This window comes from Amblyomma mixtum, chromosome 7, assembly GCF_055824585.1.
Source record: "Amblyomma mixtum isolate Tamu chromosome 7, ASM5582458v1, whole genome shotgun sequence".
In the NCBI taxonomy this organism is placed as follows: Eukaryota; Metazoa; Arthropoda; class Arachnida; order Ixodida; family Ixodidae; genus Amblyomma; species Amblyomma mixtum.
This window is the reverse complement of record NC_143018.1, coordinates 46972786-46996222: the sequence shown is the minus strand read 5'-3', so window position 1 is coordinate 46996222 and position 23437 is coordinate 46972786. Positions and strand designations below refer to the sequence as shown.

The window sequence follows — 23437 nt, the reverse complement described above, 5'->3', positions numbered from 1 at the left end:
CTCTTGCAGTCTTCCTTGTTTGCAAAGTTACACTGAGACAAAGTGCGAAAGCAGTAACAAGGGAGCAACAGAGTTTTTGCAGAGCAGTGCACTGGATAATGAACAGAACGCACGAGACTCACCCAGTTGTCGGGGAAGTACTTGTCGACAATCTCTCGCATCTTGGCCTGCTGGTTGTGCAGGATCTCGGGGGCAAAGTAGAGCACCACGTACAGCATGGCCGCCTGCGTTGCTAGCGCCATGCTGCGGTGCTCGGGGAGCGGATACGCTGCAATCTGTCGCAGCCGGGAAGAGGGAGAGTGCAGTCACTGCATTTAAACTGGACAAATGGCTGGCAAAGTTGTCTGCGCTCTTCCTTCTCAGAGGTCAGCAAAACAAATGGCACTGTTCTCACTGTCTTACACACGAATGTCCCACTGCGGTGCACTTTGTGCAAATGCAACTGCTGCTACTCGTTTCACTACCATGCTACATAATGCACCATCGCCATTAGTTTTTCATGAGGCTTTTGTCACAGTAATTACAAAATGAGTGAAAAAGGAAGGGTAGGTACTGTGAACAGCCAGGGAATGGAGACATGGTTGTTACAAAACAGGCTATGCAAATGGTCGTTACCTTCTAAAGTCTGATCTAAAGTCGGAGCCAAAAGTTAAGAAAAAAAGGATAAAAATGATCCAAACATAGAAATTGCAGTCTGGATACAGGAAAAGGAAACGCATAAAGTAGTAAACTTTTCAAATCGTCTGTAAGTAGCTGTCAAAATTCTAGGGTGTTGTTGGTCAGCTGGCTGGTTAACTTAAGCAAAAACACTGGCATAAAATGCTTCATTACCAGACTTTGAAAAGCGCACGTGAAACATCAAAGTCTACCACGAATGGCTTCTGGAGATGGCAAGAGCACTGAACATGGTGACGAGCACATTCAAAGCGATGAAGTTTCATGGCAATCTACAGCAGAGAAAATCACAAGACGGCATAAACCAGGATTTCACACATTGCATGCATATCAATAGGTATTCTTGTAAAAATTTCACACTCTGATACCTTGAATGCCCTCAGGAGGATGGGAAAAAGATAGTTTGATCTCATGCAATAGCCACCAATAAGTACTGATGCTAGCAACAGTGGTAATTAACAAGACCCTAGCTGCCATTAGCAACATGTCCTTAGAGCTAAAACAGCACCATACTGAACTTCAATGCTTTTTAAAGCATTGGATGTTCAGAGACGGCATTCAGTAGGCTTTAAAGAATGAATTTAATGTTAATGCTAAGACTGTGCTAATGCTAAGACTGTGAGAAGGGAGTGCTTGCTAGCACTTACTCCCCTTAATTTTCAAAAGGGCTTTGCAGCACTACATGATAAAGTCAGCCACTCACCTCTATTATGTTCTGTGCTGCTATTGCTAGATACAGCCCTGAACAAACCCCACTGTTCCAGCCTTTGATGTCTTTGCGTGCGAGTGTTTGAATCGAAGCGAACTAGAAAAGCAGAGCAAGGCATAAGAACCTGGTTGTAGACGTCGTCCGACCTCAGCCGACCCAGCACCATGCTGACGTAGGTTTCGTTCAGGGTCACCCGTCGGAAATACTCGTCCGGGTAGTTGGCAGGGCGCTTGGCACCCGGTGCAGATGAGAACCCTGTGCTACGCAGGAGCTTGCAGACATCGTCGAAGTTGGACTCGTCACTTGTCCGTTGTGCACTGCGTTCACGAGTGAAACATGCGACAAACGCCAGCGACACAAGACATGACCCCCTGCCCATCACCGGTTCTCTTTGATCTTTGTGAAAGCCACCAAAGTTATGAAAGTTCCAAATGTACTGAAGATGCTAATTTATGATTTCTTGTATGTCATTTGTACAATTATACAGATTGCATGCATCAAAAGTGCCAACGGCAAGTAGCAGGCTTCAAAGCTTTCATCCTGATGTTACATGTACGATATCAGTCAACCCTTGAAAACTTAAACCTCAGACGTAACAAAAATTTTGTTCAAGTTATACCGAATTTGATTTAATCACAGCCTTTTTAAAGGGCTATTATAGACATCAAATTTTTGTTTGCATGCCTTCTTCCTTGTAATGATGCATCACACTTTAGTATACAAGGATCACCACTTAGTATTCTTCTATATAATTTATAAACTGAATTTCTTCTCTGACGCTGATGCTCTTTTAGTTTCAGTTTCATCAACTGAATGATGGCTGTGATGTCAAAGGTGGGTTTAAGCCAAGTAAGGCAAAAAAAAAGTGCAGAATAATCACTAATACATCATTTTAATTTAGTAGAACACTAAAGCCAGCCTTCCTCAAGAGCTGGAATGAACACAAACAATGTATCAGCGATTATAATGAAGTTTTTTTCATGCTTCACATGACCTAAACCCACTTTTGATGCCACAGCCATTTTTCAGTTGCTGAAATCAAAACTGAAACAGCATGACAGAAGAAATTAAATTATAAATTACTTAGCGGCCATAGTCGAATACCACATGGTAATACATGTTTACAGATATCTCATGCATGATGTAAAAGAAAACATGAAAACTAAAACTAGGTATCTATACTCTTTTCATAAACCAGAAATTAATAAGACCAGAACGCCAGTTAGAATAAACTTGCTGTTCAAATTGAGTTCGAATTAATGACAGTCCACTCTACAGACAGAAAGTGTCCTAGATCACACAACAAAAGAAATTTACAGTAAACAGCCCAGAGCTGCAAAGGTCCTACAGATCAATCCCAGAGTGACATGCCGCCCCAAGCTAACCTGTAGCGGTAATAGGCGACCAGCATGCGTTCTCGAACAATGCCTTCAATCTTCTGGTCCACTATGAGAAGTATGACGCCACACAGGAAGAGGGCCTCACACTGCAACGATAAAAGCACAACCACAGTGTTTAGTCCGTTACCCAACAGCAAACTACAGGGCAATGAAACAGTCACTACGAACTTGTTATAAACCCTCTACAAAGAACACAATAAAATTTTTCTAGTGGGTTAAGCAACCAATATCCGAAACCTCGCAAACATTTTATGTGCACTCTGCCCAAGTTTACACATAAATTGCCTTATCACAAATTTCAGCACATCACAACTCTAGGTGCCATGACCTTAGTAAGTATCGTCCTTGATAGCTTAAGAGTCCATTATGTGGTAAACCAAAAAAAGGGGGTGGAATGGTTGATCACAGCGGCATTTGGGAAAGTTATTTCATTCGTACAGAAACCACACAAGCACGAAATGGGGAAAAAGCTGCATTAATTTGGTACCATCTTTTCCTAAGCGCATTAATCTTTAATGAAACCATGCTATGCACTGGTGTACAGAAAACGCATGTAGAATTCAGACTAATAATGGTGCTCCAATTCCCTGGATGCATTCAGAAATTAAAAATGGCAGCGTTGTGAGGCTGGTTTCAGGTTAGTAAAGAGTAAACTGGTTTGATATCCGTGGTTTAAGGCACAGATCTTTAAAACCTTGGCCAACTGCTACAACTGCTGCTCAAATCACACAGAAAAATGAGCAAAAAAAATGCACAAAGAACAAATGCACAGCTTGTCAAAAAAAAAAAAACAGCACTGTATCAAGCTGACTGGAGGCAACAAAATGTTAAAAGAAAATGAGCATTTGTATAAGATTTTTCATTTTTAACAGAAGGCCAGGCTGAGCATTCACTAACCATAAGTTGCTTGCCATCATCGTTCACGAGCACGGACTCCAAGGACTGTTGGATGTAGATGCCTTCATCCAAGTCTTCGAGGAACCTGCAAATTAGCGAGAGATTCCACATTGGAGATTTTGACACAACAAAAGTTTCTTTGGTACCAGAGAATCAGCTGACATCACAAAGCTTCGAAGGTACATTATCAGCATCTAAAAAAATGACCTACTCACTAAAACCACAGGGGTACATTCCTGCCCCCCCCCCCCCCCCCCCCCCCCCCCCCCCCCCCCCCCCCCCCCCCCCCCCCCCCCCCGAAAAGGAACTTCATGTAAACAACAGACTTAATATAGAGCAACTCTGCTACTTTGGAATACATTTAGGCTCTGGGACACCTTGACCCAATAGGCACTACAACTCCCATAGATGTCCTGTGGACGTTCAGGACGTCAGAGGGAGCTGCACTGCCTACTGGGGAGATGGTGAGGCGGTTCAGGATGAACCAATAGGCAGAACTACAGCAGCTGAGAGCGCAGAAAAATGCAAGTGTGAGATGTTCCTGAGAAAGAACAACTTGCACCACAGTCCCAGACATGCTACCACAGCAACACAGCACTTCAAGTCTCGTGATCCTGAAACGCAGCCGATCTTTAGCCATTTAGACAGGATGGCGACCAATAAGTAAGTGGGGCCCCAAACCTGAACGGTGCCACTCTGCGGCTCACTTTTTTCCAGGACTCCTCTTATCAAGTTCCTCTTCAATTTCTAGAGCGAAGGCATAGTGATTTATGCACCCACTGACACCCATTCATTGAAAGCCAAGACTAGTATGAGATGTAGAGGTTGAATGGGTACAGTCGTAAGAATTAGCCAGTGGAAGTGAAATGATGAAGTGAAACACGTCTGTCCTGAAATAACTTGGCTCACTAGAGAACAAGCGTATGATGCTTTTAGCCTCACATTAAGACCATGCTCTGCGTGTATATCGCCAAATAACCAATGTGGGATCACATAGGTGACCCCTCCAGCTAATATCAGTCCCTCGACAAAGAATTCCTGAGATGTCAGGGCACAGTTATACAGCAGAGCTTTAGAAAAACATGTAAAACGCGTAAGGCAAGTAGTCTGCACGTTTGTTTCGATAAACGCTAACTTAAGTAATAAAAATATTGCATGATGTGCATGCATTATCACACCACACTTATTCTTCAAACAGAATGGCAAAGCATGGTTCAGAAAACACCTAGTATTTTCAGCTTACTCCCCTCATAGCTATCACACCAAAACTCACCGGTTTAGATCAATGGTGTACTTGTGGATACTCTCAAATGCAAGATAGAACCTGGTCAGGATGTCTATGTAATTCTCCCGCAGCTCTTCATCCCGGTCTTGCAGTTGCTGCAAGTGAAGAAAAAAAAATCTATCCCATCTGCACTTTCCACTAAAACATAACAGGCCATGTTTCATAACAATTCTGTTTTGTCATTAAGCAGTGCGATAGCTGCTATGACTTGGTGCTTGATTACTATGACAAAAATAGACGAGAACTGAAAGGTACAACATCAAAAGAGAGTCGTAATACTGAGACGATCATCAAGGTCAAAGGTAATGTTTTGTGTTTAAGCACTTTCTGTGATGGCTGTATACAGCCTTAGGTGAATAAGTGAGTAGCAGGCAAATAATTTTTACTAGCAAAAAGACCAGTAGTTAGGAAGCATAAAAATGCAGAAAACAGATAGAAAGAGATCACAAAAAAAAAAAAAACTTTAGGCACAGCCAGTTGTCACAAACATCAAGCTTTTGTGCTCCTACAGACATAGACATTTATTTTCAACATTTGCTCTCCTTATTTGAGTGGTAAGCTCCTTCTTTTTTTTTTCTAGCTTTGCAACCACCTTTTACTGAATGGCACCCTAATTATGTTAGCAACTTGTAAATTGTGAGGGTTTAATGTCCCGAAGCACTACAATGGCTAGGAAGAACGCCATAGTTCTGATGACCAAATAAACAAACTAATCACATCGAAGTCACACGCCTCAAGACTTTTCTGCATTTCAAACATTTAACCAAAGAAATCTGATGTCCCTAAAACTGTAGGCCAACCCATTCTTACGTCATTTGCTTCAATCTTGTTCTCAAACTGCTCGATGGCCTTGAAGTAGCTGTAGTCAAGGAGGATTTCGCCGTACTCGGACACATCCTTGCGGTTGTCGAGCTTGAAAATGGATGGCACCACATCTGACAGCCGCAGAAGCTCGGCGATGATGGCGTTACCCCTTGAGACGAGATGCAGCAGTGTCTGGCCACAAGCGTTGTTCTCGGCCAGGAAATCCATGGCGCCAGTAAGTCAGCTGCACATTCACACGTACCTTCGTTAAACAACCTGAACATCTCACCGCTGTGCTAAAGCCAAGGAGAAGCTTTTTTTGAGGGGAGGGGGGGGGGGGGGGGGGGGGGGGGGGGGGGGGGGGGGGTGGGGCAGCAACTATGAGAATTGCCAACTTTTTTCTCAGCTAGAAACAGGTGAGGAGATGAGCAAGTTGCAGTTTTACCGTAAGTATGTCCGATGTTTCCTTGGACTGTGGCTTGCGTGCCAGCATACCACTAATGCTGCTCACAGATGCTCTTAATTTATGAGGCAATCTTGGATGGCCTTTGCGCACATAAGATATCCCAATTACTTCAGGTGACTTGTCATATTTAGCGTGAGATAAGAACGGCGCAGGCCTGTTAGGCTCTCGAGATGTAGCTCATTCTAGCTGTTTACTAGTTGCCTTAATGTGACCGTGACCTTCCCAATCACACAAGTCCTGAAGCAGGAAAATTTTGTGAGAACTTTTGTCGGCAGTTCAAACAAGCCTTTTGTGCATAACTCATGTATGCGATTGCAACTCTTAACGTCGGTGTTTTCACAGCTATAGTAGGCACGCAGTAACATGCAATAGTACAGAACAAATACGTTAGTGTGCACTTTACAGCCTTCTACAGGTAGTAAGTAGCATGTAACTGAAACTAAGCGCGCAACTTCGTAGATCGTTTACATGTATCGGTCAGTCTACGACAGAACGGTTTGTAACAAGCATTCGACACGCCTCAATCGCAGATGTTAAAAATTCATTCATCGCACTTATAGCATCACCGCGCGAAATGAGCGCGATGCTTTGTTGAAAAAGAGAGCTACAACTCTCACCCGAAGATGCCTGAAAACGAGAAGCCAAACACTCCGCCCCCTTCCTAACTTACCGCCACGCCACCGGCAACGTTTTAGCGATCTAAGAGGGAAAGATGCAGCAAGAAGTCTCGACGCATACGGCGACGAGACTGCTTTGCACACAAAATTCCAGTGGCGAATTTTTATTCTGGTTTAGACGACGCCGTCGTCGAGCTCACACGCGGACACACACTGACATCAGAGTGAACGCGAACTTGCCCCCCTCATGCGAGGATCTCAGATGAATAAACCATGCTGCGAGGTCCTTGGTGAGCCGAGACGCCTTGCTGTAAAAGTGGAAAGCCGAAAAATATGTTTTGGTGGTAAATAAAACTGTGTAGAAATCAAGAAACAAACACCCCGCACACACGCACCAAGATTCACGCGCTACGCTATCGCATCCAGTCTATCCAGAGCTCTTACTCTACCTTCGTCTAATCATTTATCCACTTTTTTACCATCGCTGGCACAACTTATTCGTTTTTTTTTTAAATTGCATAGGTGGCGCGGCCTTTCGTTCATATTAAACCTTTCGATCGGGCCATAGGTCAGTTTGCAAAAACTCTGCAACTAAGTGGCAAGGAAATAAAAGGAAGAGAACTCGCACAATATTTTCACAAACATTTTGTCAATAACATTTCTTCATCTCAAGATCCTACGGACAGCGATGTCGCCGCTAACCCTAGCCAGGTTAGCGAGACTATTTTTCGAGCCTACTGATGAAAATGAGGTTTATAATATGTACATGGGAATTAGTAACAGCAAAACCTTAGATATCAATACAATGCAGATGAGACCATTGAAATATGTCTTGCACACAATTTGTCCCTTTTTCCCAAACGGAATGAAAACTGCAAAAGTGTCTGTAATCTATAAAGGGGGCGACCGAAATTTATCAGCAAATTACAGGCCCATTTCAGTGCTCCCTGTGTCTTCCAAGGGACTGGAAAAAGTTATTTCGTCAAGAATCACAAAGTTTTTCGACAAACATAGGGTAATAACTGAGTCGCAATTTGGTTTCAGAACTGGTAAATCCACAGAAACAGCCTTACTAACAATGAAAGAAATTATTTTGAGCAACATTAATGAGAACTTGTATACGATATGCATTTTTCTTGATTTCAGTAAGGCGTTTGATTGCTTAAACCATACGATTCTTGCTAGCAAACTTCAAATGTACGGTATCCGTGGTACACCACTCAGTTTGCTTGAAAGCTACCTCCAAAACAGAAGTCAGTCGGTGTAGATAATGAATTTTCTTCCCTTTTGCCTATCAGCTGTGGTGTCCCACAAGGAAGCGTACTGGGACCTCTTTTGTTTAATGCGTACATAAATGATATTGTTAGTATAGACCCTTCCATTGATTTTGTAATATACGCCGATGATAGCACAATACTTCTTTCAGGCCCTAACCATAATGATTTAATTGTGAAATGTAATGACACACTCAATAAATTATCTAGGTGGTCAATGCTGAATAAATTAAAGATAAATCCTACAAAGTCCAAGGCTATAATATTTCGCGCTAGAAACAAACCGATAGCACCCAGCTGCATGCTCAACTTTGAAAACCAACAAATAGAAATTGTTGAAGACCACAAGATCCTTGGAGTGTATTTTTCGTGTCATTTAAACTGGGTTGCCCACGTCGAACACCTCTGCAAAAAACTCTCTTCTGTATGCGGGGCCCTTTCGCGATGCCGTGACACCTTACCTTTGAAATGTAAATTACAAATTTATTATGCATTATTTTTTTCTCACCTTAACTACTGTAGCTTAGTATGGGCCACAATGACTAAAAATAACATAAATAAGCTTTTAGTATTGCAAAAGAAAATTGTTCGAATAATCGCCAATATTGATAAGATGACTACCACCAAATACGCCTTCCAAGCACATAACATTGTTCGTGTTGATTTTTTATATAATTTTAAGTTATTGCAAAAAATGTACTTTTCCACGGCATCAATTGTCAATTTTTACTCGGCCCTGTCATCTTTGGACACGCGTCGTGCTAACATACATACAAGAAGTACTAACTCATGGAACATACCACGTTTTCGCACCGATTATAAATTACAAATGTTGTCTTATAATCTTGCCCATGTTTTAAACACATATCAACATACAACGGGATATAAAAAATCTCAGATGCGGAAATATTTTGTTCATATGCCATTCCATGCATCCACTTCTTGATTTTTGAACGTTTGATTGAGTGTTAATCTACTTTTCCCCTCACCATATGTATGACCATTTTCAGTGTTCTCATCTTTTTTTATTTTTTATTTTTATTATTCGAGTCAATGTATATATGTGTCGAGTGTTTTCTGTATTTAATCTACTACTTTATGTGTGACTGGTTTTTGTAAATTTCTTGTGCCGCTCGTGTGGTACTGCTTGTAGGGACCCAGTCAAGCTGTAGGGACCCTGGACCCAGTCAAGCTGCCCAGGCAGCTTTTAGTCAGGAAACCCTCCAGTTGAAACTGGAAAATAAACTTATTGACTATTGACTATTTTTGAGACTGAAACGACTGAAACCGCATTACTGTGTAAGTATTCATCGCCGCTTTATTGTCTTTAAGTTACAAATTATTGCAAATGCAGGGAAACGAGTCTTTCAGCCGATTGTGGCTCAGTTTGAGCCAGTGGGTGGTGGTGGTGGTGAAAAACTTTAATCAAAGAGAGCTTGAGGGTAAAAAAAACAAACCTTGCTGCATGGTCGGTATCCTTAGTCCGGGACACCGCATGACGAGGCCCCGTCTCGCGCCCGCTTGACCAGAGCCCTTTGGGACTCCAGTGTGGAGCAGTTGAGGAGGGCAGTCTCCCATGCCTCTCGGGTGGGGGTGGGGGAGGGGGGAAGGTGAGGATTCTGAGTACATGCCCACACCATGTGAAAGATATCACAGATCTCTCCACAGTGCGGGCAGCGGCCATCTGTGTTCGGATCGAAGTGTTTTGCTATTGCAGGACAGAGAAGGGTTCCTGTCTGCAGGCGCCGCAGAGTTCGCTCCTCCGCCTTACTCAGCCCCTTGGCGGGTGCCGGGTAGAGACGGTGGCTGTCGCAATAATAAATTAGGATTTCGCGGAACCGCAGAAGCGGTTTATGAGCTTCTGAGCCATGAGAGCTAGGATGAGGAGCCCGGTGTGTGAGCGCTCGGGCGGCCGCATCAGCGGCCTCATTGCCTCGTAGACCCTGGTGGCCAGGAGCCCAGATCACTTTTGTGCGAGTTGGATCGGCGAGAGCGCGTCTTAGAATTTGCGAGGCAAGAGGTGATATTTCGCCTGCAAGATAATGTTCACAGGCCCGGCGAGAGTCTGTGATTACCGTTTTCGATTTTGGATCGGCGGCAGCGAGAGCTATTGCGACTTCCTCCGCTCGTGTTGAATAGCCAGTGGGCAGTCCGTGCACTTTCCTTTTATTGCGAAAGCAATATACGCTAGGTTTTGAGCCGTCAGCGTGGTCCCGGCGGTAACCACGTTTGACCTTTGCATAGAGTTGACCTTCAGACGACCCCCGTAGTGACGTCACACCGAGCGGAGGAAAAAATGGAGACCAGCTCGGCTCGTCGACGCGGTCCCAGGGTAACCACGGCGTGCCGCGCATCTGCTGCGCGCCGCAGCCGCGAGGAGGCGCTCGCTGTGGTGACGTCATACCAGCTGCGAAAAAATGGCTGTGGCTTAGCTTGGTTAAGCCCGGTAATTGCGAAAGCAATAGGCTACTCATTGCAGTATCGCTATCCATGGCGTTTAGCATACTCATACAGTCAGAACGATTTTCCATCGCTGCTTCCACAGAGGCTGTACGTTGTCGCCGAGCTGCATACTGGGCACGCCGCTTAGAAAGTCTTTGTTCACGCTCTTCTTCGGTCTCCGTAGCTCGCTGTTGCTTCCTCTTTGCATTCTGCCGAGCGGCTTTCGCGGTAGGCGGCATTGCAACGTGTGGCCGCCGGCGCGCTGCGCGCCCGGTTTTCCTAGAGTCACTGGGGGAAATTTTTTCCAGTGACTCTAGGTTTTGCGGCAGATGGCATGACGTCAGACCGCTAAGCGCGCCGAGCGCGGCAGGAGCGGGAGTTAGGCCGCGCTTGGTAGCTGCGGCCTCGCTACGCGACGGGCTGAAAGTGCAACTAGTATTGCTTTCGCAATAAAAAGGGCCCCCAGCTCAGCTCGGCTCGTCAGCGCGGTTCCAGGTTAACCACGCCGCGCCGCGCACCTGTGCTGCGCGCCGCAGCCGCGAGGAGGCGCTCGCTGTGGTGACGTCGATGCAGGCACAGTCACTCTTCCTGGGCCCTAGGGTTTAAAGATAACAATGGTGACGTAAATAAATCTGCAGTGGAAGTTAGTTTGGTTTAGGTTTGGTTTATGGGGTTTAATGTCCCAAAGCGACTAAGGCTATGAGAGACGCCGTAGTGGAGGGCTCCGGAAATTTCGACCACCTGGGGTTCTTTAACGTGCACTGACATCGCACAGAACACGGGCCTCTAGAATTTCTCCTCCAAAGAAATTCAACCGCCGCGGCCGGGATCGAACCCGCGTCTTTCGGGCCAGCAGCCGAGCACCATAACCACTAAGCCACCGCGGCGGCAGTGGAAGTTAGCAAAAAGCGATTGGAGGGTTGGTGGCTGAAAAACAGAGATGTGGCATAAGGTTAGAATTGTGGGAAACCGTACATAAAGATGATGGCGAATCTTAATGAGAATTGCCAACTCAGTAAACAAAAAAAACAGTAAAGAAAGAAAAGCTGAGCATGGTGGCAATTGCCACCACCCCGTTTCAAAGGGGGCGCTCCCATCCATCCATCCATCCATCCATCCATCCATCCATCCATCCATCCATCCATCCATCCATCCATCCATCCATCCATCCATCCATCCATCCATACATCCATCCATCCCATCCATCCATCCATCCATCCATCCATCCATCCATCCATCCATCCATCCATCCATCCATCCATCCATCCATCCATCCATCCATCCATCCATCCATCCATCCATCCATCCATCCATCCATCCATCCATCCATCCATCCATCCATCCATCCATCCATCCATCCATCCCATCCATCCATCCATCCCATCCATCCATCCATCCATCCATCCATCCATCCATCCATCCATCCATCCATCCATCCATCCATCCATCCATCCATCCATCCATCCATCCATCCATCCATCCATCCATCCATCCATCCATCCATCCATCCCATCCATCCATTCCATCCATTCCATTCCATCCATTCGATCCATTCCATCCATAACACCAAGCGGAGAGAAAACTGGCTTACTGGAGACCAGCTGCGCAAGGCTCGTCGCCGCAGTCCCAGGGCGGTGGTGAAACTTTATTTCCAGCGGATGTAGAGGAGCGACATGAAGTCGCCCACCGCTTAAATGGCGGCCGCTTTCCCTTGGGCAGCGGCGGTGTCTTCAGCCAGCTGGAGGAGCTTGGTCTGTGTCCCCGGGTCGGGGCTGAGCAATAGAGCCTCCCAATGAGCAGAGTCGATAATGAACTGACTCGCGGGTAGGGACTGAGGGCAGTGCCAGATCATATGATTTAGATCCACTTTGCTATCACAGTTTTTGCATTTGTCTGAGTAGATTCCTTCCGAATAGAAGCTACACAATTGGGGATTTGGATAAGTGTTAGTTTGAATTTTCCGCCAGGCTTTGGCCTGTGTCTTGGAGAGCGTTTTATCTGCTGGGGGGAATCTGAGTCTTGAAAACCTGTAGTGCTGCAGGATTTCTCTGTAAGAACATAACCTGTCCTTGCCGGAGTATAGGGTGGGTGGGCTGCACGACCCCGCTCGGCGGGACAGTTCTCGAGCTAGGTTATGAGCCGCCTCATTACCAGCAAGGGAGGCATGAGCAGGCGTCCAGATTAGGCGAATGCGCCGCATGGGGTAACCACGCCCCTGCTGCTCTCTCTCTCCTTCCCTTCCTCTCTCTTAGAGAAGATAACGTGTGGATGTGTATATATAAGGTATTTCGACCAAGGCCTCGTTTGCTTTCGCAACCTACCGGGCTTAACCAAGCTAAGCCTCTGCCAATTTTTTTCAGCCAGCGTCCGCTTCGGCGAGCGCGGTTGTTGCTGCGACGCGCGTCTTTTCTTCTCGTTTTCTCTTTCCTCTGATCTTTTAACTCTCCTCTATCTGCACGTGGCAGCGGTGGTGGCACGGCTCGAGCAAGTAGGCAGGCCCGTGCAATTTCCTTTTCATCCTTCTCTCAGTCGCAGCAACAACCAGGAGAGTCGGGCCGCTGGCGAGCTGCGGTGGAGACCGGAGAATCTCAACTCGCCGACCCCGAGGTTGCGGCCTGGCGGCTGGTCGCCGAGGACGGGAAGAACGAATGGCGTAAGGCCAAGCGGGAGGCTCAGGCGCGGGGCAGAGAGAGGAGCGCCTGGCCAAGTGCGCTGGCCTCGCTGGAACGCGATGCGGCGATGGAGGACGACTTGAAGGCACGCCGTGTAACCGGTTTGGTTTGGTTTATGGGGTTTAACGTCCCAAAGTGACAAAGGCTATGAGAGACGCCGTAGTGGAGGGCTCCGGAAATTTCGACCACCTGGGGTTCTTTAACGTGCACTGACATCGCACAGTACACGGGCCTCTAGAATTTCTCCTCCAAAGAAATTCAACCGTAACCGATAGGGGGGGGGGGAAGGGTGGCGGGGGGGGATTAAAGCTAAACAATTACACGTACCCAGGGGGAGAAACCAAAGCTAAACGACAAGGCATAACCAAGTTAAACTGTACCTCTCGCTATGTATATCCTGGCATAGCTGAGCTAAGCCACTGCCATCTTTTTGTAATTTGCTTGAAGATCACCACTTAAATCACCACACTCTTTGTTTCCAAGTAAAACATACAGTACTCATTCAAGAGATGTGGATCTTGGGAGTTGCAAAAACCCGTTTCCCCTGAATTTCGTGGCGCGTCGCAAGTCAGCAGCTTCCCCGACCGCATTGTCTTTTGGAGCCCACAACGGTCACTGCGGCCCATCGCAGATCATAATTAATGAGCGCGACTGGTCATTAGAAATGTGAGCTCACCAGTCATCTCAGAATAGTGTTAATCCTATTCGAAAAGCTGCCGCTGGCGCTTAGCGGAGGTCGGGCAACAGCGTGCTCACTCTTTTAGTATGTATGGCTAAGTGAAGGAAAAAAAATATCTGGAAGAGCATGAGGGGATTCTGAAGGAAAGAGGAAAAAGGAATTCAGACATTATGAAACATAGAGCCCTATGAAACTATAATATGTATGAGGTGGTTAGAGGGGTATGGAAGGGAATCATGGTACCGGGCCTCACATTTGGAGATGCAGTCCTGTGCATGAAATCAGAAATGCAGTCAAGTCTAGAGGTCAGACAAAGAAGTGTAGGAGGCTAGCCTTGGGAGCCCATGAGCTCAACCCACTCCGAATGAGGGAGTCCAGGGAGATATGGGTTGGGCGTCGTTCGAGGTTTGGGAGGCAATCAGAAAACTGAAATATGATCAGAGAGCCAGAGACTAACCCATGGAAATGGAGCAAACAAGGTGGGCAAAAAAGGTGTACAAGTATCGATACATGAAAAGTATTAACCCAAAATGGACAAATAGAACCCGAAATGGGACGCAACAAAATACTAGCGTGAAAGCGGTGGTAAAGGAGACAGAGAGAAAGATGTGGAAAGAAAGAATGCAGGAAAAATCGGCGCTAGGTATATATAGGACACGAAAACAGGAGTGTGCTGATCGGGGAGGTGGTGACGAGGTCGGCAGCCTTCGGGCTACGGCCGTGTATCTGTTTTTTCAGCCATCGTCCGCTCCGGCGGACGCGGTTGTTGTGACGCGCGTCTTTACTCTCTCTTTTTATCTTTACTCTAATCTTTCAACTCACTTCTATCTGCACGTGGCAGCGGTGGTGGCTCGGCTTGAGCCAGTTGGCAGGCCCGTACACTTTCCTTTTCATTCTTCTCTCAGTCGCAACCGAGTGTGCGGATCTGTTCTCGCTTTGGCGAGCGCGGCTTCGGCCGCTTATCTGTTTTTTGAGCAGCGTCCGCTCCGGCGGACGCAGTTGTTGCTGCGACGCGCGTCTTTTCTTTCCTTTTTCTCTTTCCTCTGATCTTTTAACTCTCCTCTGTGTGCACGTGGCAGCGGTGGTGGCTCGGCTCAAGCCAGTATGCAGGCCAGTGCAATTTCCTTTTCATTCTTCTCTCAGTCACAACAACAACAGTGGGAGGTCGGCAGCCTTCGGGCTACGGCAATACCTCCTAGGCTACGGCCGTGTATGTTTTTTCAGCCAGCGTCCGGTACGGCGGACGCGGTTGTTGCGACGCGCGTCTTTACTCTCACTTTTTCTCTTTCCTCTTATCTTTCAACTCTCCTCTATCTGTACGTGGCAGCGGTGGTGGCTCGGCTTGAGCCAGTTGCAGGCCCGTGCACTTTCCTTTTCATTCTTCTCTCAGTCGCAATCAACCAACCAACCAACCCAACATCAAAAAAAGAGTGGTTATTCGATAATTCGCGGGGCAGTTAACTGCTTTTTGAGGCTAGGATAGGGACTCTGAGAACAAAAACGTATGGGTCTAATTTTGAAGAAGTGGATATTTTGTGCTGTGCTTGTAAACCGGAAACGGAGACCATATATGGTCTCCGTTTCCGGTTTACAAGCACAGCACAAAATATTCACTTCTTCAAAATTAGACCCATATAGAGCACACCCACCGGTGGGTGTGCTCCTTACCACTGAGCCACCGCGGTGGGTGTGCTCTATAGAGCACACCCACCGCGGTGGCTCAGTGGTAAGGCGCTCGTCTACCGAGCCGGAGTACCCGGGTTCGAACCCGACCGCGGCGGCCGCGTTTCGATGGAGGCGAAACGCAAGAGGCGCCCGTGTGCTGTGCGCAGTCAGTGCACGTTAAACATCCCCAGGTGGTCGAAATTATTCAGGAGACCTCCATTACGGCACCTCTTTTCCTCTTTCTTCTTTCACTCCTACCTTCCTCCCTTCCCTTACGGCGCGGTTCAGGCGTCCGCCGATATATGTGAGACAGATACTGCCTTTCCTAAAAAAACCAATTTACCAATTTTTAGCACAATGTTCTGAGGTGCGCAGAACTCCGCCCAGCAATAGACATAGAGATAGCCATGGAGATAGCACTGGGATTTGCTGGGGAGGACGGGCGTGGGTGGGAAAGGCGTGACATTAACGAAGGGGAGGTTGGAAGATTGGTGTAGGAAATCAAGGGACGGGTGATTTTGGAGGGGAAAAAGATATCCAAACTAGACATTGTAAGAGCGAAATTGAAAGAAAGGGAAAAGAAAAATCAAGTAACAGTGGGGGAAGTATAGGCTAGGTGGCGCAAGCTGCCGCCCGATACAAAAGATAAAGTCATTATCATCCATCCACCGCAGCGCTGCACAGCGCCATCACCCATTCAATATCAGCGCGCCTGTTGACACACGAAGCCACTCGCTGTCTTGATACTCGTTGTGTTTGACGTGCTGATGCGCATCTCGGGGTCTTGCCGTTCCCAATAGCTTGCACTTCCGTGCGCGCAACGTTCGCATTCCTAACTGCTTCCAGCCCAGTGGGAATTCAAACCAACTGAAACATCACGATGGCTGGCGCGGAATACATGCTGACGGGATTCGACGACTTCCTTGAACGCCGACGCATTGTTTTCGTCGAGCCTCTGCCCAGCACCCGTATCTGTGGTGTCTGCGGTGTAGTGTCCAAACGCTCCGTGCTTCTGCCCTGCGGTCACGTTTTGTGCCAGCTCTGCAAAGGACAGATAAGTAAGGAAAACGCAACGTGCCCCTTGGACGGCATGACGTTCGTGGAAGCCGATGTCGCTTCAGTGACGTTTAAGCAGTCCCACTTGGAGCAGCACCGAATATTTTGCTTCGCTGGCGGGCGGAAATGCGGCTTCAGTGGCAAACTTTGTGATCTGAAAACTCATTTGGTGACATGTGGCGGCGACGAGGTGACGTGTACCAAGTGTCAACGCTGCGTGGCTCGCAACGTAGCCGTCGAACACTACGTACAGTGCTCCACCGAGACTCCTTCACGGCAAACAGCGAGCTCCACAGCAAACGCATGTGGAGTTAAAATGCTGGGGGAGGTGAAGAAGGACCTGGAAAGGGTACGGGAGCTGACGTCGGTCGAGAAAGTGGACCGGGACGCAGTCGCCAATGGTGCTAACATGTTAGCAGAGTGCGTGGCCAACCTTGAGCGTAGCTTTATCAAAGCAGAGGCTGGCGGAAGCGAATGCAACTCATTACTTACAGCTGCGGGGAAAACGGCGGCCACTGCGGGACCCTTCCGCGCAGCTTCCAAGCCTGGCGTGTTCGTCACGACTTGCGAATTCAGGGATGTATATGCCGGATGCACCGCATTGAATGAGGATAAGGAAGAGCATGTTATATCGACGGACACCTGCACATTAGCTGGTTATACTTTCAAGCTGGAGTGCAGGTTCCAGAAGCAGGGCGGGGAGGTGGTCGTATCTTTTGCCCTGTTTCTTCGCGATGGTGCCTGGGATGATCACGTAGAGTGGCCTTTCTCCAAGAAGCTCACCTTGGTCATCTCGCATCCCAGGGATGAGAGAAAAGACGTGAGGTTGCTGGTTACCATGGAAGGTCATAAGGTGCTTAAGAAACCACTTCCAGAGGCATTGAATTGGGGTACTTGGACGACGAAGAAGAACTGGCAAGAAGTCGAACTAAATGGTTTCGTTCGCAACAAGAATCTATATGTAAACGTTGAGTTTGAATGAAGTAGGAACTTCGTCCGCCGTTGTCTTCTATAAAGTACATACCTTTCCATCACACGAGGACTGATTGTTCGCGACACCGTACTGACCATAACTTACGTCGCGATTCAATGGAATTCGCCGCAGATGGATATGAGGCTTCAGAGAGGGAACACGTGATCATCGCAGATAAATATATCTGGCATGTATTATTTTTTTTTCAACATCACGTAAAGCTCTTGAGTACGGCGCAGCTCACGTTCTATTTGCTCCTGACCTGGTCGCACTGTCAAATGCGCTATTCCTTAATTTGAATAAAGTACTGAGACTTGTATTTCCCACATGTTATCTTGCTTCGCGATTATATCCACAGCTTAAAATTCGAAACGAAATTTACATGTAATCTGTTTCATGTTCGTCGGCTTTCCAGTTTGTTCGAAAGTGCTGCTTCATTACTTCGCGGCTATAAACCCCTAGCACGCTGGAGATGCAGCTGGCTCCCGCTCGGTATTTGTCGTCTGACGGAAGTCCAACAGTTATTCCGCTTTAGACTTATGCACCTCCGTCGGATGTTCTGTTAGAGTCCCTGGACATACGTCCGACCATCCAACGCAAGACCACGGCGGACCAGGCGTAAGTTATCCTCGACGGACACCCGAAAAGGACTTACGGACATTTCTCGGAACACCTTAGGGCAGCATATGCATATCTGTTTCACACGCGGTTATGGGATGCTTTTTCCCATGCAAAACCTCAGCAGGCCATTGTTTTCAATGAAAACAATAACTTGCAATAGGCGAAATTAGAAATAATTTATTGCAACCGATGAAATAAATATATTGTGCGAGAAGGCTTTGAAGAGGCGACAAACACGACATACAATGCGCACATACGGAGTACATCCGGTCAATTCTTTAACACATCGCGACCATTGTTACACATGCGCTTATTTTCGCGTGTTTTGCCGCTCTGCGCAGTGATAAGGGGCTGACAAGCCGGCCGGTCGACGGTCGCGCGATACTGTTGAAAGAATTGTCGCGGTGCACAAATGTCGCAGCCGTCCACTGTCGCGGTAATCTGTCGACGGGATTTTTAAGTGCGTTAGCTCTCACTACTTATACGCATGCCAATGACACGTCTGTCTGCAATGAAGGTCAAAATGACCAAAATAGCAACCATGTGACTACACTATATCGCATAACAACGGTGGGCGCGTAGAGCCTCAGTTGATACCTATACTTTCGATCCGCTATATACTCGTATGTGCCAGTATAGCGGCCATCGAAGTGGGCCCCCCCCCGCCCCTGGGACCACCATTTGCATTTCATTTCGGGGCCACACGTTTAACGCAGAATGTTCGAAGTGGCGCCAAATGACTTGGCATACTCCTGAGGATAAAATTACTAATTGAGATGAATTAATTGAGAATTACTAATTGAGATTGAGATGACTTAATCCTTTGTACGTACGAAAATAAGATAAAACATCGATCCCGCTTCCTAGAAACTAACAAGGCGTTTCCGTAATGAAACCTTGCATGCCACATATCTTCCCAGAAACATCTACGAATTAAAAGCAAGTGCCTCATTGTTATTGAATATACCGGGTGTCCCAGCTAAATGTAACCAAACTTTTAAAAAAGGCGAAGGGTCCTAGTCCAGTGAAACCAACTGAGGGTTGATCGTAGTCGCGTGGCCTAGTCTTGAGTATATTTTTCGCTATTCAAAGTAATCAATTAGTTAAGTTTAATTAGCTCACTTTTTAACTATTGACTTCAGGACGAAAGTGTCAATGAAAAAGTTTTAGATCGCCTCGAAAAACCGCTACTAGTGCGGTTTCCGTCAAGTTACGATTTACGTAGCTTCATTTATTGGCCTTAACAGAAAGTTAACACGTGACCAGCTGCTCGCTATCTTCTCTGCCTCAATGTGCCCCCAAAGTCTCATCGAGGAGAGGATTTCAGAAAAATCGGATTTTATGCTTTAAGGTGCGTATTGGGACGTTCAAGCGGCACAGTTGTCATGTGGAAGCTTTTTCTTATTGTGCGGGTTATGGTTATGGTTAAAGGCAGGTAAAAAAACTACTTTACGTAAATATTACTTTGCTGCAAATATCTCAGTAAGCTGTTTCTCAGAGCGATCTACAACTTTTCCATTGACACTTTGTTCCTCAAATCAATAATTAAAAAAGTTAGTTAATTCAGATTAACTTATTAGCCAACCTTGAAGAATGAAAAAAATACTGCAGACTAGGTCACGCGACTCTAAACAACCCTCATTTGGTTTCAGACGGCTAGGACACCCCGTGTTTTTTAAAAGCTTGGTTACGTTTAGCTAGGACACCGTGTGTATATATATATATATATATATATATATATATATATATATCACAGGGTCTGGCCTCTGACGAAGGCCAGACCCTGGTCGAAACGTTAGAATAAAGTTGTTGTTTTTCTACCGTGTGTCAACCGAATTACGTTTATATATATATATATATATATATATATATATATATATATATATATATATATATATATATATATATATATATATATATATATATATAGGTACAGTATTACGACAAACGCGACTGTTCTTTTAACGTTTATTTTGCCAACAGTTTCGGGAATGGTAGTCCCTTCGAAGGGAATACCATTCCCGAAACTGTTGGCAAAATAAACGTTAAAAGAACAGTCGCGTTTGTCGTAATACTGTACCTAAACTAGTAAACTGGGCCATTGGAACCCCTACTGAATACAATATATATATATATATATATATATGTAGAAGGCGGATAGTGAGTCGGAGAGACTGAAAGAAGTCAGGCTTCAACTATAAGACGAAAAACCGGAAATAAAATAAATGCGTCACACTTTGCTGCATAACAAATGTCCCGTCTTTAATGTAGCCGCATTTAGACGCAACAGGGGGGGGTGGGGGAAAGTACCGGAGAGAAACCAAGCTAAACGACAAGGCATAATCAAGTTTAACCGCACTCTCGCTACGTATATCTTGGCCTAGCTGAGCTAAGCCACTGCCATTTTTTTTTGTTTTCAAATTTGTGCTTGAGCACCAGTATTACTTCTCGTAGCGGACACCCTTGGGTTGTCAGTGCCGCTGCGATCAGCGCACAAGGGCGCATTTTCATTAATTTTCTTCCTTTCAGTAATTGGTCACTCACACAGGAAATGCTCCGCTTCCTTTGGAGTTGTTGCGGCTGGTGTTGAGGAACGAGCGTAACAGTACGTGGGAAACAAGGAAAGAGATGTGTTAACTGTATTTTCATGTATTCACATCACCCAGAGCTTCTGGGAAAAAGCGTTCTCAATGGGAAATAGTTTACAACCGCTGTTTTTTTCATATACTGTAAGGTTTCACTGTGCCAGTCAATGTAATCCAGACCTCTCCCCGGTAGGCTTGAATTTTTTCACCATTAACGTTGTTGCTATCGTCAAAAACGTTCCCAACTGGTTTTCTATGGCACTCTTTTACTCGATGCGGAGCGACGGAAAAAACTTAATACAAATTTTGCTACGCATACCTACAACAACATACCTTGCAACATTACAATATTTAAAATTTTTTGTCCAAGAAAGCCGGACTTGGGTTCAAGTGAGCTAGGTGGCCGCTGGGAGATTCAGGAAGCTTCCTCTCTTCTCGGCTCCCTGGTGCTCACACCTCGAAGAACGCGCTGTTGTCCGAGTGGCCGCGGTGACCCCTTCGCAGCCGGGTCACCGTCCGCGCAGTCTGTCAGCCCCAGCTCACAGCAGGCACCAGTAGCTCCAGATCATCCGGGCAGCAGAGGCTTGTGCGAGCCAGGCTGCTCCTCCCGAGAAACCTCTTTCTACCAATCATTAACTACCACCTACCACGGTGCGCAGTTTGCTCGCCATCCGATGAGCAGGCTGCGATGACGTCGCAAGGCTGCGTGACTTAGGTGGCCTACCTGCCTCTTAGGCTCCTTCTTTGGGCATTTGTCGTGGATATTTCGCTCACGGTCAACGACGCCGACGGCGACGCCGGATTTTCTGCGACACGAGCTCGCTAACGATATCGCATTAAAAAACAAACGACGCAGGACAGAACTAAGGGCGAAGAAAACAGACAAAAAACAAGAGCAAAGAAGCATTTTCTGCTTATACAGCACCAGCCGACCTCAGTCTGCTGAGAACACACCAGGGGCTCAAACATCGCATTATCCGTATTTAGACATTTAATCTCCGTAAAGACCCTCTCCACTTAGTGAATTAAAAACACCCGGACATAGCCTCCACAAATGCACACTAATAAACAAAACGTCCAACAGTGTACAAGGCAGACACGAATGCTGAAAATGGCGCACATTTAACAGCAGCGCAGGGTCTCTAGGGTGGTAGTCTACTTAAGGCACGAGCATAAAGAGCCACAAGAGTTAAACATCCGGATCTCTCTACACAAGCATCGTACACTTCTCCCCGGGGTTCATGCCGTCCTCTCGGCGGCATGCAAACACGCGCGCGAAGTCCGCGCTGTGGCGCAACGGCAAGTTGCACATGCGCGGTCCTGCGCTCTCGCCGCAGAACAGGTGGCAGCCGAAGAGGAAGAACACCCGCGGTGACGTCACAGGTCCAACGTCAGGGCAGAGGGCGGCGTTCGTCGCCCGCTCGTCTTCATACGCCATCCAGGCGGCTCGCATGGCCGCCACGCTCGCCTGCAGTCCGAGGTCAATGGACGTGTCCGGAAGCGCAGTGCTGGCGCGAAGACAGGCGTGGTTGCTTTGGTACACATCCACCCGGGAGGTGGCGTTCCTGTCGACGTAGTCCAGGAAGATTGCCGCCGCTATTCTCGCTCCGAGGCCTGCGAGTAAGGCACCGCGGTGGCCGTTGGTGACGTACCACGGGAAGGTGAGGTGGCAAGGTGTGAGACGCCACTTGTAGAACGCAGTACCGCAGTGGTCAGCCAAGTCCTGTCCGCTGCCTTCTTCAGCAAACAGTCTCGAAGACGACGCTCTGGATTTCCTCAAGTGTTCTGTCAGCATGATCCAGTTCTGGAGGGCGCTGGTCGTAAGGTTCGGATAACGGGCGTAGTGTGGAACGAAGAACTCTGGCCGAGATTTCTCGACGCTCTCGAACACGCTCCGTAGATTATACCCCTGAGACAACAGCGGTACGCCAGCCAAGGCAGTGTCGTTGACGCGAATAAGGCGGAGAAACGTGCTGCGAACCTTCTCGACCAGGCGCCTGAACTCTTCCAATGACCCGGCGGCACTGTCCAGGAGGAAATGGTTCAGCGCGTGTTCGTAAAATTTGTAGGCGCGCACGAAGCAGTACTGATCCTGTTGGTTCATCGCTTCGTCGGCAGAGCCAAAAAAAGTGTCGCGAAGGGTAATGTTTGTGTAGTGGACTGCCGCCAAGACACTGAGAAACCCCAGAACGTCGTTCATAGCCTCCGCTCCCCGATTTTGAAGCGCTTTGAATATGCTTGCAAAGGAGGTTACATCGTAGACTGTGATGGTTTCGAGGTCAGTGAAGTAAGCCTTGTGGTAGTGCCGTACAAGAGAGCCCCACTCTGTCGCGGGCACCGTCGGCGCATGCACCGCCAGAGACGTCACATTATCCTGGTGCTTCTTGTCTGGGGCGTCGACGTAGGCTTCGAAGACTCCCGTCATCGCGTGCATGGTGCTCAGGACCTCTGCGCATCGCTGTTCATCGAAGGGGCCTTCAGTGAAGGTCTCGTAAGCCACGCGGATAATTTCCCACGCTCTGCTCGTCTTCATGTGCTGCCTGAACCGCCGTAGAATTCGCTGGAACGGCGCGTCCAGAGGAAAGAGCAAGGCGCGTCGCCCGTTCTCACCATAACC

The 23437-nt window shown here is 47.2% G+C and overlaps 2 protein-coding genes across 5 annotated transcripts in view; one reads left to right on the top strand and one right to left on the bottom strand.

Annotated features, from left to right (window-relative positions):
- Positions 1-7290, bottom strand: part of Strump (WASH complex subunit strump) — a 39313-nt gene extending 32023 nt beyond the window's left edge. Inside the window, exons 1-8 of one of the 4 annotated variants that reach the window (XM_089552467.1) lie at positions 7249-7290; positions 7094-7161; positions 5777-6014; positions 4955-5061; positions 3682-3766; positions 2770-2870; positions 1509-1701; positions 123-275 (exon numbers count right to left, since the gene is read on the bottom strand). In XM_089552467.1, coding sequence (XP_089408593.1) covers positions 123-275; positions 1509-1701; positions 2770-2870; positions 3682-3766; positions 4955-5061; positions 5777-5998 — 861 coding nt within the window. In that variant the 5' untranslated portion in view covers positions 5999-6014; positions 7094-7161; positions 7249-7290. The other 3 variants (XM_089552466.1, XM_089552469.1, XM_089552468.1) reach the window with 3 other exon arrangements.
- A 9026-nt stretch (positions 7291-16316) lies between these two features.
- Positions 16317-17623, top strand: LOC149335922 (uncharacterized). The gene has a single exon (XM_089554591.1). It carries the CDS (start codon positions 16466-16468, stop codon positions 17621-17623), a length of 1158 nt encoding a protein of 385 aa, XP_089410717.1. The 5' UTR covers positions 16317-16465.
- Positions 17624-23437: the final 5814 nt, after the last annotated feature.